This window comes from Ranitomeya imitator, chromosome 5 (genome assembly GCF_032444005.1).
Source record: "Ranitomeya imitator isolate aRanImi1 chromosome 5, aRanImi1.pri, whole genome shotgun sequence".
NCBI classification, from domain to species: Eukaryota; Metazoa; Chordata; class Amphibia; order Anura; family Dendrobatidae; genus Ranitomeya; species Ranitomeya imitator.
This window is the reverse complement of record NC_091286.1, coordinates 517555473-517567559: the sequence shown is the minus strand read 5'-3', so window position 1 is coordinate 517567559 and position 12087 is coordinate 517555473. Positions and strand designations below refer to the sequence as shown.

General features: G+C 43.0%; 1 protein-coding gene across 2 annotated transcripts in view; it reads right to left on the bottom strand.

The window, feature by feature from the left end:
- The window catches only part of LOC138638317 (glutamate-rich protein 6-like), a 113001-nt gene that overhangs the window by 46969 nt on the left and 53945 nt on the right, over positions 1-12087 (bottom strand). For both annotated transcript variants that reach the window (XM_069727526.1, XM_069727525.1), the window contains 2 exons: positions 8684-8844; positions 3336-3403 (listed from right to left, as the gene is read on the bottom strand). In XM_069727526.1, the coding sequence (XP_069583627.1) occupies positions 3336-3403; positions 8684-8844 (229 nt within the window). The remainder of the gene's footprint in view (positions 1-3335; positions 3404-8683; positions 8845-12087) is intronic.

Sequence of the window (12087 nt, the reverse complement as noted above, 5' to 3'; positions counted from 1 at the left end):
GAGAACTCACTTGTATTAGTTGTGCTTGAAGTATTTCAATTGCTCGTCTGATTTGTTTATTGTGGACTGCAGAAAGTTTGTACATTTTGCTAATAATCCTAATATACAATTGAGGTATACAATAAGCCATATTGCACTAATACCTTTCACCATATAGCATATACTGTCCGGTCTTTATATTTCTTGATGTACAACAGATAATGACCTGTGAGAACAATGACACAACTTCTCTGAGAAGTCCATTGACAAACTTCTGGCTTCCATCCACTGTGCATCCAGAAATAGAAATTTCCAGCAGCTCTTAAATGTTATTAACAGATTGGGCATGGAGATTACAGAACACATTATAACAATATATTACATTTTGGCTGATAATGCACTTCTTTAACATAACATCCACAGCGGCTCCAGGGTAAAGCTTCAATTGTTTCTCATTATCCATTAATACTATCAATGTGAAAAGAGGATTTAAACTACATTGATATTAATGTCCTATCCTTACAAGATCGGTGATGGTCCAAACCCGTCACCCCAATTATCGTCTTTTACCAGCTCTGTTAAAGGGAACCTGTCACCCCCAAAATCGAGGGTGAGCTAAGCCCACCGGAATCAGGGGCTTATTTACAGCATTCTGTAATGCTGTAGATAAGCCCCCGATGTATCCTAAAAGATGAGAAAAAGAGGTTAGATTATAGTCCCCTGGGCAGGCCATCCGATGTGGGGGGCGTCGCGGTCCGGGGCCTCCCATCTTCAAAGGATGACGTCCTCTTCTGGTCTTCATGCTGCGGCTATGGCGCAGGCGTACTTTGTCTGCCCTGTTGAGGGCAGAGCAAAGTACTGCAGTGCGCAGGCGCCGGGAAAGGTCAGAGAGGCCCAGCGTGAAGACCAGAAAAGGACATCATCTGATGAAGATGGGAGGCCCCGGACCGGACTGCGACACCCATTGGACCGGGACCGCCCCTGGGTGAGTATAATCTAACCTCTTTTTCTTAACTTTTAGGATACATCGGGGGCTTATCTACAGCATTCCAGAATGTTGTAGATAAGCCCCTGATGCTGGTAGGCTTATCTCACCCTCGATTTTGGGGGTGACAGGTTTCCTTTAATGGCAGGATGTAAGCAGTATACGAATTGGAGCAGCACAGCTCCATACACTGCTCAGTGGCCATTACTAGGTACTGCGAGCTGCTATTTCATCTGAATACTGTCGGAGCTGGTAACAAGTGATTGGAGAGAGTGCCGGGTGTTAAACCCCTACATATTTGATATTGATGACCTATCCTGTTGTTAGGTCATTAAAATAATTGTGGTGGACAATACCTTTAATTTTGATATGATACTTGTGCAACATATTTCTAAAGATTTTTATATAACTTGAATTTCATTGTCCAGTCTCTCCTTGTCTGACAACTTGCAGATTGTTTAGAAGCTCTGGAGAGGGACAGAAGTGCTCAAAAAATAGGGCAATATCATGTGATAAAGGATAGGTATAAGCGATGGTAGCGCTCACCCCAAGGTGTTGTGTATATCACCTATAAAGGTGTGGAAAGTCACCACTGCGGCCCCGTGGCTGGTGGAAATGCTTCTCCCAGATGTATAAAGGCATAATTGGATGCTCGCATGTTTAGGTGGGCTACACTGCGTGAATGAAGAGCTTTGGGATTCCAAAACGGTTTTCATTAACACCAACACGTTTCTGCGCAGGATCGATGCTTTTCTCAAGGTATCTAAACTAACTCAAGTGGTTTTTATACCTTGAGAAAGACGCTGGTTTGGTGCAAAAACACGTTGGTATTAATGAAAACCGTTTTAGAATCCCAAGGTTCTTCATTCCCACAGTGCAGCCCACCTAAACGTGCCAGCATCAAACTTATAGATTGTCCATTGTCAATGCGGTGCACAATGCCCATTGAGAGGAGAGAACAATGTGTCTGGAACTACAGGGTTAAACTGTGGCTGTTAGGGTATGTGCACACGTAGAAAGGAGCTCTGCGGATTCTTCCGCAGCGGATTTCAGAAATCCGCAGGTAAAAGGCACTGCTTTTTACCTGCGGATTTACTGCGGTTTTTATGCGGAATTTGTGCAGATTCCACCTGCGGTTTACACCTCTGGATTCCTATAAAGGAGCAGGTGTAAACCGCGGCGGAATCCGCACAAAGAATTGACATGCTGCGGAATGTAACCCGCAGCATTTCCGCGCGGTATTTTCCGCAGCATGGGCACTGCGGATTGCGTTTTCCATAGGTTTACATGGTACTGTAAATGCATGAAAAGCTGCTGCAGAACCGCTGCAGATCCGCAGCAAAATCCGCAACATGTGTACATAGCCTTACTATTGAACAGTATTCACATTACTAAGGCTACGGTTTAGTCACAATGGTGCATTATTTTCAGAATACATAGTGACTGTACACCTGACAGCACCATAAAGCAGATAAATGAGTACAATGGAATCAGTAATGATCAGAACTAGCAGTTTCCATACATCACATAGTGGGGATTCAGGCTGATAATCTTATATTTATAGGAAAACGAGCTGAGCTCAAAGCTAAGGAGCTTATTGTACCAGGTACTTGCACAATAACAGCCATATAAAGCAAATGAGTGCATTCTGGCCCCAATAAATCACTGACTCTTCCTCATTTACCCGAATCAGCGGTGCAATTTATCAGCCATCCAAACAAAATAAATATTGCAGACTACAGTGCATTATACCTGGACCCTTCTTGTAATAGTTATGTAATCCTGAGGATAAAGCTTTTTTATAGTCTGAAATAGAGGCCGCGTGTAAATACAGCTCCAGCTGGGCACACACGGCTCCTGGACATGTCACGGCTTAAAACATATCTAATTATAGGGCTGCACATGGAAACGTCACTGTATCAACAGCGTGTGGGAGCTCGTCCATACTGACCGGCTAGCCTATTCTGGAAAACAAAGAAACTATATATCCGTATACAACGGCAGATGTCAGACAGGCACAGGGAGATAACAGAGAGGAGCATACATAGGAACGCACAGTGACTTTCCAGCCTTGGGGTCCTGGGATCAAATCCCACCAAGGACAACATATGCAAGACTTTGTAGGTTCTCCCCATGTTTGCGTGGGTTTCCTCCGGGTTCTCCAGTTTTCTCCCACACTCTAAAGACATACTGATAGGGATTCTAGATTGTGAGCCCAATGGTGACAGTGCCGATAATGTTTGTACAGCGCTGCGGAATATGATGGCAATATGTAAATGAGTAAAATACAGACAAACAGATAATCCAATGATATCAGAATAAGATGTATACTACATGTAGATATGTTTTGTTTAGGTTTTTTTGCACTTACATTCATTAAAAGTTGTTGGCTCTGTCACAACTGATTCAAAAACTTTTGCCATATGTCTTTCTCTCAGCCTGAGGAAGAATAACACATATATTAGGCAAATACCCTTTATTTCTAATCAGTGAAACCACACAAGGAATGAGAAATGAGCAATTTCACATTTTTCTTTTATCTCAAGTATTTTCTCCATATACAGTGGGGGAAAAAAATTATTTAGTCAGCCACCAATTGTGCAAGTTCTCCCACTTAAAAAGATGTGTCCTTCAAGAGCTCTTTGGTCTTCACCATAGTGGAGCTTGGAGTGTGACACTTTGAGGTTGTGGACAGGTGTCTTTTCTACTGATAACAAGTTCAAACAGGTGCCATTACTACAATTGAGATACTGATTTGGCTTTTATCCTAAGTCATATTGCACGACTCGTTAAAGGTTTGATTGTGACTTGTAGGATCGCTACTTCCAACAGGTGGCGCTATAGAGTTAAGTCCTCTTTTCCTCAGAAGAGGCAATTTGCATATTACTGCAGGTAATGAGTGGAGGACAGAAGAAGTTACAGATCTGTGAGAGCCAGAAATCTTACATGTTTTTAGGTGACCAAATACTTATTTTCCACCATAATTTGCAAAATAAATCTTGCCAAATCAGACAAGGTGATTTTCTTGATTTGTTTTCTCATTTTGACTCTCATAGTTGTGGTCTACCTATGATGTCAATTACAGGCCTCTCTCATCTTTTTAAGTGGGAGAACTTGCACAATTGGTGGCTGACTAAATACTTTTTCCCCACTGTAACATGATGAGAACACTGACCCATTGGTAAGTGAGGTTTTCTTTAGGAGTCCAGCAGCAGTTTTGATCCTGCAAGCTGCTGACGCACTTAGTTGTAGACCTGTAACAGAGTTTTAAAATGCCTCTGTGTATGGCTTTATAATTACCATCACTGTAAAACAGGATGTTTAATGTTGCGTGTGCCGCTCCCATAAAGACTTCGATGGTGATCCTTAATGCTGAAGTGGTCTTTGCCATAAGTGCATGTCAATCCCTCTACTCTTGACTACAAAGTCTGTTCTAGAGCTGAAGGGGGGTCTGGAGGCCTCCCCTTGGAGAGGCTTGTGCCAGAGACAGATTTAGGGGGAGTCTCTCAGCGATTTGGGCAACAAAACTGAGTGCAGTTAAATGAGACCGTTCTAAGCCACAAGTAGCGCAGCCATCACCTTATGAATTGGGTGACATTGTTTTCTGTTGTGAACCTGTTCAAGCACCATACTGTTGTAACCACCCAGGTTACATGCCTCCTCACATTATCTCAGTGTTGCCTCCATTTGTTATAGACCATTTCCTCCTGTGAGCAGTCAACACTAGATGCCACTTCAAGCGGAAGCCCTTCTGTCCGAGATGGCAGAATGCTCACAACCATGTGGTGGCATTGGCCTCTTCTATTTACTGCTCTATGACACATTTGAACAGGTTACTGGAGAATTACATAGAATAAGCAGCTACAGAAAAGTAGGATGAAACTTTCTGCAATTAACAGAATTTCACATATTCACAAGTACTGCTCATTAGGTCTACAAATAGATTCTGCTTTGTTAAATTCCCGCTGTGTTCTAAAATGATGTGTAGAGCGCGAAGAAGAGGTGCCCAAATCTGGGAGTGGATGACATCTGTATCTTCCCATCTATGACCGTGGAGGTCAGATGTTCAGAAAGCACATGTAGTTGAAATATTCAGGCATCCTGATACCTGCACATGCAATGTATTTAATGATGGCGAGTATTAGAAAATAATCATCTAAATATTATCCCCATAAATAGGGCTGGCCTTATAGGTGGGCAAACAGTGTGCCTACACAAGACTCATCTAACCTAACTAGTGAAAGATGTCTCATGATGACCCAGTTATGTGAACTTGTACTCACACTCTCTTTAGTGACCTGGGTCCAACCTTAGGACAGCTAGTTGCCACATTCCCTAGGTTATTTACAGTAGTGTTCAAAATAATAGCAGTGTGTCCAGAAACATAAGTAAATCACAAAATCTTTATACTAGTTTCTATTTCCAGTATTGGGAACATTGCACAATGTTTTCTTATTCAAAACATGAAGAGAAATGTATATATATATTTTTAACTACTTCAAAGAAAATAACAAACAATGAACATTGGTCTGTTCAAAAAAATAGCAGTGTCTGCATTTGTCTTTACAAACTCACAATATGTATTTTTTTTTTGTGGATTTAGCATTCCTGTGAATCGCTAACTAATATTTGGTTGTATTCCCACAGTTTTTTAGAAGTGATTTACATCTAAGTGGCATAGAGTCAACCATCTTCTGGCCCCTGTCACCTGTTATACCAGCCCAGGATGCTTGAACTACATCCAACAGTTTTTTGGCATTTGTTGGCTTTGCCTCTGAAACAGCATTTTTGATGTCCCCCACAAGTGTTCTATCGGATTAAGGTCCGGGGATTGGGCTGGCCACTCCATAACCTCAATTTTGTTGGACTGGAACCATGATTTTGCTCGTTCACTGGTGTGTTTAGGGTCGTTGTTTTGTTGAAACACCAATTTCAAGGGCATAACCTCTTCATCATCAAGCAACATGAACTCTTCAGGTATTTTAATATTTGCAAACTTGTCCATGATCTCGGGTATGAGGTAACTAGGCCCAGCACCATAGAAAGAGAAACATGCCAACAACATGATGCTTGCACCACCATGCTTCACTGTCCTCAGCGAGTACCGAGGCTTGAATGCAGAGATTGGTGGTTGTCTGATTAACTGTCTGCGGCTCTTGGACCCAAAACGAAGAATTTTACTTTCATCAGTCCACAAAATGTTTCTCCATTTCTCTTTAGGCCAGTTGATGTGCTCTTTGGCAAATTGTATCCGCATCAGTACATGTCTATTTTAACAGTGGGACTTTGCAGGAACTTCTTGCTAAGAGATTAGCTTCACACAGGCGTCTTCTAACTGTCAGGCCATGTGCACTCGTTCAGGATTTTTTGCATTTTTTTCGCGTTTTTTCGCTAAAAAAACGCGAAAAAAACGCTTACATATGCCTCCTATTAATTACAGTGTATTCCGCATTTCTAGTGTAAATGTTGCTTTTTTTTCCCGCGAAAAAAATCGCATTGCGGAAAAAAAAGCAACATGTTCATTAAAAATGCAGAATTGTGGTGACTCCGCACACCTAGGAGTGCATTGATCTGCTTACTTTCTGCATGGGGCTGTGCACACCATGCGGGAAGTAAGCAGATTATGTGCGCTTGGTACCCAGGGTGGAGGAGAGGAGACTCTCCTCCACGGACTGGGCACCATATAATTAGTAAAAAAAAAAAAAAGAATTAAAATAAAAAATAGTCATACTTACCCTCTGATGGCCCCGGTGTCTTCCCGCCTCTCTGCGCTGCATGCTGCCGCTTCTGTTCCTATAGATGGTCTGTGTGAAGGACCTACGATGATGTCGCGGTCCTGTGATTGGCCGCGCGACCGCTCACGTGACCGCGACGTCATCGAAGGTCCTGCACACACACACCATCTATAGGAATGGACGCCGCTGAGGAGATCGGCTGTCTGCAGGGTGAGTATAACCATTTTTTAATTTTTTTTTATTATTTTTAAACATTCTATTTTTTACTATAGATGCGGCATAGGCAGCATCTATAGTAAAAAGTTGGTCACACTTGTCAAACACTATGTTTGACAAGTGTGACCAACCTGTCAGTCAGTTTTCCAAGCGATGCTACAGATCGCTTGGAAAACTTTAGCATTCTGCAAGCTAATTTCGCTTGCAAAATGCTAAGAAAAACGCGAAAAAAACGCAAAAAAAAAAAATGTGGATTTCTTGCAGAAAATTTCCGGTTTTCTTCAGGAAATTTCTGCAAGAAATCCGGACGTGTGCACATACCCTCACAGTCCTCACAGGTAACCTAAGGCTACGTTCACATTGGCGTTCCGCCAATGTGCGTCGCTGTTGCGCCGGCGACGCAGCGGCGACGCGCCCCTATGTTTAACATAGGGGACGCGTGCGTCGTTTTGGTGGCGTTTTTCGCCACGTGCGTCGTTTCCGACGCTAGCGTCGGACGCAAGAAAACGCTACATGTAGCATTTTCTGTGCGTCCGATTTTCGTCGGAAAACGACGCACGCGTCGCAAAACGCGCGCGTTTGCGCGCGTTTTAGCGTGCGTCGCGCGTTGCGTCGCCGACGCACGGCGGCGCAACGCTAATGTGAACGTAGCCTAAGACTGTCTTTGATCATCCTGGAGCTGATCATTAGCTGATCCTTTTGCTATTCTTCCCTCCATTCGAATGGTGGTCTTCCGTTTTTTTCCATGTCTCTCTGGTTTGGCTTTCCATTTTAAAGCATTGGAGATCATTTGCGCTGAACAGCCGATCATTGTCTGCACTTCTTTATAAGTTTTACCCTCTCCGATCAACTTTTTAATCAAAGTACGCTGTTCTTGTGAACAAAATCTCGAATGACCCATATTTCTCAGGCTTTCAAGGAGAAACGAATGTACAACATGTCCTGTTTACACCCACCTGATTCAAGCCTGTTTATTCACAGAATGATTGACCTCACTAACTGAGCTCCACACTGCTATTATTATGAACTCCCCCCCCCCCTTCAATTAATTATTCTAATACACAAACTCAAAAACATTCAGCTCATGAATGATGAGTCTGCTGGTTTTCTAACAATCTACTGCACCAACTGGTAAATTGGTTGACACGTGGTAATTTAATTTATACCAAAAACAGTGATTAATCTGGTGAGCCATATTAGACTGCTATTATTTTGAACACTACTGTATGTGTATGTTATTTGAGCACCCTCCAGCATTGTTGCTGGAGCGTTAAATGACTGTCCGGCCTGGGCACTATACATTACACTGATAGAAGGTAAATCTCTAGATTTCAGAGATTACAGACATTAAGGGAAATGAACAGTTCCTAAACAATGATTAAATCCAACTGGCATCTAATGGAAATTCATATCAATGCTGTAAAAACTGTGGAACCACAGCTTATTACTTGCAATCTGCCACCATTATATGACATCTGTAAATGGAGCACAGATAGGAATAACAGTCGTCTAGCTCTTAGTGAGGATACATATTTTGTCATTGTAATGGGTTGAAAGAGTTAATCTGAATTTTGATAGGAAATGAATATTTTACAAATACAATGTCACTAGGAAATATTCCAGGTCATTTTATTTACATTTTGCAGTAGACGCGAGTATTTTTTCATGACATGTATTTCCATATACACAACGCGTCATCATTAGTCTGCCTGGTTTCAGAAGCTCCTAGAATAATAGTTGGGGAAGATCGGTGCAGATAGGACTTTACCTCTGTGCCGTCTTCTCTTTTGCTTTCTGTCTCTCAACTTCACTTCCATAGGGTCCATGGGGGGCCACCGAGATTACCTCGATTTCATCTTTTTGAAGCAGTCGCTTCTCCTCTTTCATCAAATGCTGGAACATGTTTCTAAACTGCCTGCAGCAAAAAATCTGAAAGTGTTTTGTATTAGTTTAATTGGCTTGAAAACGACTGTGCCCTTGTATTTCCATAGAAAATGTATATATATATATATATATATATATATATATATATATATATATATATATATATATATATATATATAGTACAGACCAAAAGTTTGGACACACCTTCTCATTTAAAGATTTTTCTGTATTTTCATGACTATGAAAATTGTACATTCACACTGAAGGCATCAAAACTATGAATTAACACACGTGGAATTATATACTCAATTCTTACTTTGAAGAACCTAGAATATAAGACATATTTTCAGTTGTTTCACAATTTTTTGTTAAGTATATAATTCCACATGTGTTAATTCATAGTTTTGATGCCTTCAGTGTGAATGTACAATTTTCATAGTCATGAAAATACAGAAAAATCTTTAAATGAGAAGGTGTGTCCAAACTTTTGGTCTGTACTGTATATATAGACATAACATCTAATACACACTTGATCTCTTGAAATCCATTAAAATGTGTTTTCCTTGCTGATCTTAATTCTTGAGAATTACAAATATTGGATTTCAGCTCTGCAATATACAACATAAATGTATACAGAGGGCACCACATTTCCCCATCACGTAGCCTGCCCTTTCCTGGAAGGTGTATGCACAGGCTACATGTTATGTTGAAGTGCCGTCTGCACGAAACGGTCGTCGTCCGTTTGTTTTCACTTTCCTCCCTGCTGAGTTGTTGTATGTCCGAATAAAGAAATGACAATCTTACCCCGGTGAGTGCGCTCCACTTTTTTGCTATTGTTTTGCTTACTAAATGTGTTTTTTGGAAGCAGCACCATGGGTATATATGGGGCCATAGCATTACGGCTTAAGCAGTTAAGAAGGGTTAGAGATTCTTGGGTCTAACTGATTGCAGCAGTGCGGAAGTGTTTTTTCTTCTGTTTTGGTTTTTGTAATAATAATTTTATTTATATAGCGCCAACATATTCCACAGTGCTTTACAAATTATAGAGGGGAATTGTACAGACAATAGACATTACAGCATAACAAAAAATCACAGTTCAAAATAGATACCAAGAGGAATGAGGGCCCTGCTCGCAAGCTTACAAACTATGAGGACAAAGGGGAGACACGAGAGGTGGATGGTAGCAATTGCTTTAGTTATTCGGACCAGCCATAGTGTAAGGCTCGGGTGTTCATGTAAAGCTGCATGAACCAGTTAACTGCCTAAGTATGTTGCAGTACAGACACAGAGGGCTAATAACTGCATAAAGTGTATGAGAACATGATGCAAGGAACTTCATTATGGTTTAAGCTTTTTGAATGGGCCAAACTGGGATAGTTAGATTAATGCGTTGAGGCGGTAGGCCAATCTGAACAAATGAGTTTTCAGGGCACGCTTAAAACTGTGGGGATTGGGGATTAATCGTCTTAACCTGATTAGTGCATTCCAAAGAATCGGCGCAGCACGTCTAAAGTCTTGGAGACGGGAGTGGGAGGTTCTGATTATTGAGGATGCTAACCTGAGGACATTAGCGGAGCGGAGGGTACGGGTAGGGTGGTAGACTGAGACCAGAGAGGAGATGTAGGGTGGTGCTGAGCCATGGAGAGCTTTGTGGATAAGGGTAATAGTTTTGTACTGGATTCTGGAGTGGATGGGTAGCCAGTGTAAAGACTGGCACAAGGTAGAGGCATCGGTGTAGCGGTTGGTGAGGAATATGATCCTGGCAGCAGCATTCAGTACAGATTGGAGCGGGGAGAGTTTGGTAAGAGAGAGGCCGATTAGTAGAGAGTTACAATCACGGACGCTGCTATCATGAGGCAAGTTGAGCCCTTTGCTTCAGGCGGCAGTCCTCACTGAAAGACAGGGGGTGGCAGAGCGGCGGTCAGAACACCTGGTGCCGACTCTCCATAATCCCTGACGTTTGCTGTCACTAGTGCGGTGCGTGCGCCCCTGCTCACAACCCACGGTGTGCAATATCAGCTGGTCATCCCTGCACCCGCAGAGCAGCACACCACATATTGGCTGCTCTGTGCAAACAGGACCTGTGATGAGGTCACAGGAGGGGAGGAGTCACGGGTCACATGATCGGAACCTCCATGGATTGCAGGACTCTGCTGTGTTGGTTGCAATTGCAAGTGTGTGTATGAGATGTACGGAGCGAGCTGCATGTGTATGAGGTGTATGGAGCAGAGCCAGGTGTGTATGAAGTGTATGGAGCGAAGCTGAATGTGTACGAGGTGTATGGAGCGGAGCCATGTGTGTATGAGGTGTACGGAGCGGAGCCGTGTGTATGAGGTGTATGGAGCCGAGCCGTGTGTGTACGAGGTGTATGGAGCGGAGCCGTGTGTGTACGAGGTGTATGGAGCGGAGCCGTGTGTGTACGAGGTGTATGGAGCGGAGCTGTGTGTGTACGAGGTGTATGGAGCGGAGCTGAATGTGTACGAGGTGTACGAAGCAGAGCCTTGTGTGTACGAGGTGTATGGAGCGGAGCTGAATGTGTACGAGGTGTACGAAGCAGAGCCTTGTGTGTACGAGGTGTATGGAGCGGAGCTGAATGTGTATGAGGTGTATGGAGCGGAGCTGAATGTGTACGAGGTGTACAGAGCGGAGCCACATGTGTATGAGGTGTACGGAGCAGAGCCGGGGGTGTATGAGGTGTACGGAGCGGAGCCGGGGGTGTATGAGGTGTACGGAGCGAGCTGCATGTGTATGAGGTGTATGGAGCAGAGCCAGGTGTGTATGAGGTGTATGGAGCAGAGCTGGGTGTGTGCGAGGTGAATGGAGCGGGGCCGCGTGAGTACGGAGTAGAGCCGTATTTGCAAGGTGTACGGAGCGCAGCCGCGTGTGTAGGAGTAACTATGTGTGGCCATTATACAGTATGGAGCATCATGTGGGTCCATTATACAGTATGGAGCATCATGTGAGGCCATTATACAGTATGGTGCATCTTGTGTGACTATTATACAGTATGGAGCATTATGTGTGCCCATTATACAGTATAGAGCATTATGTGTGGCCATTATACAGTATGGAGCATCATGTGTGGCCATTATACAGTATGGAGCACTGTGTGCCCATTATACATTATGGAGCATCATGTGTGGCCATTAAACAGTATGGAGCACTTTGTGGCCATTATACAGTATGGAGCATCATGTGTGGCCATTATACAGTATGGAGCACTGTGTGGCCATTATACAGTATGGAGCATCAAGTGGGGCTCATTATACTGTATGGAGCAATATAATG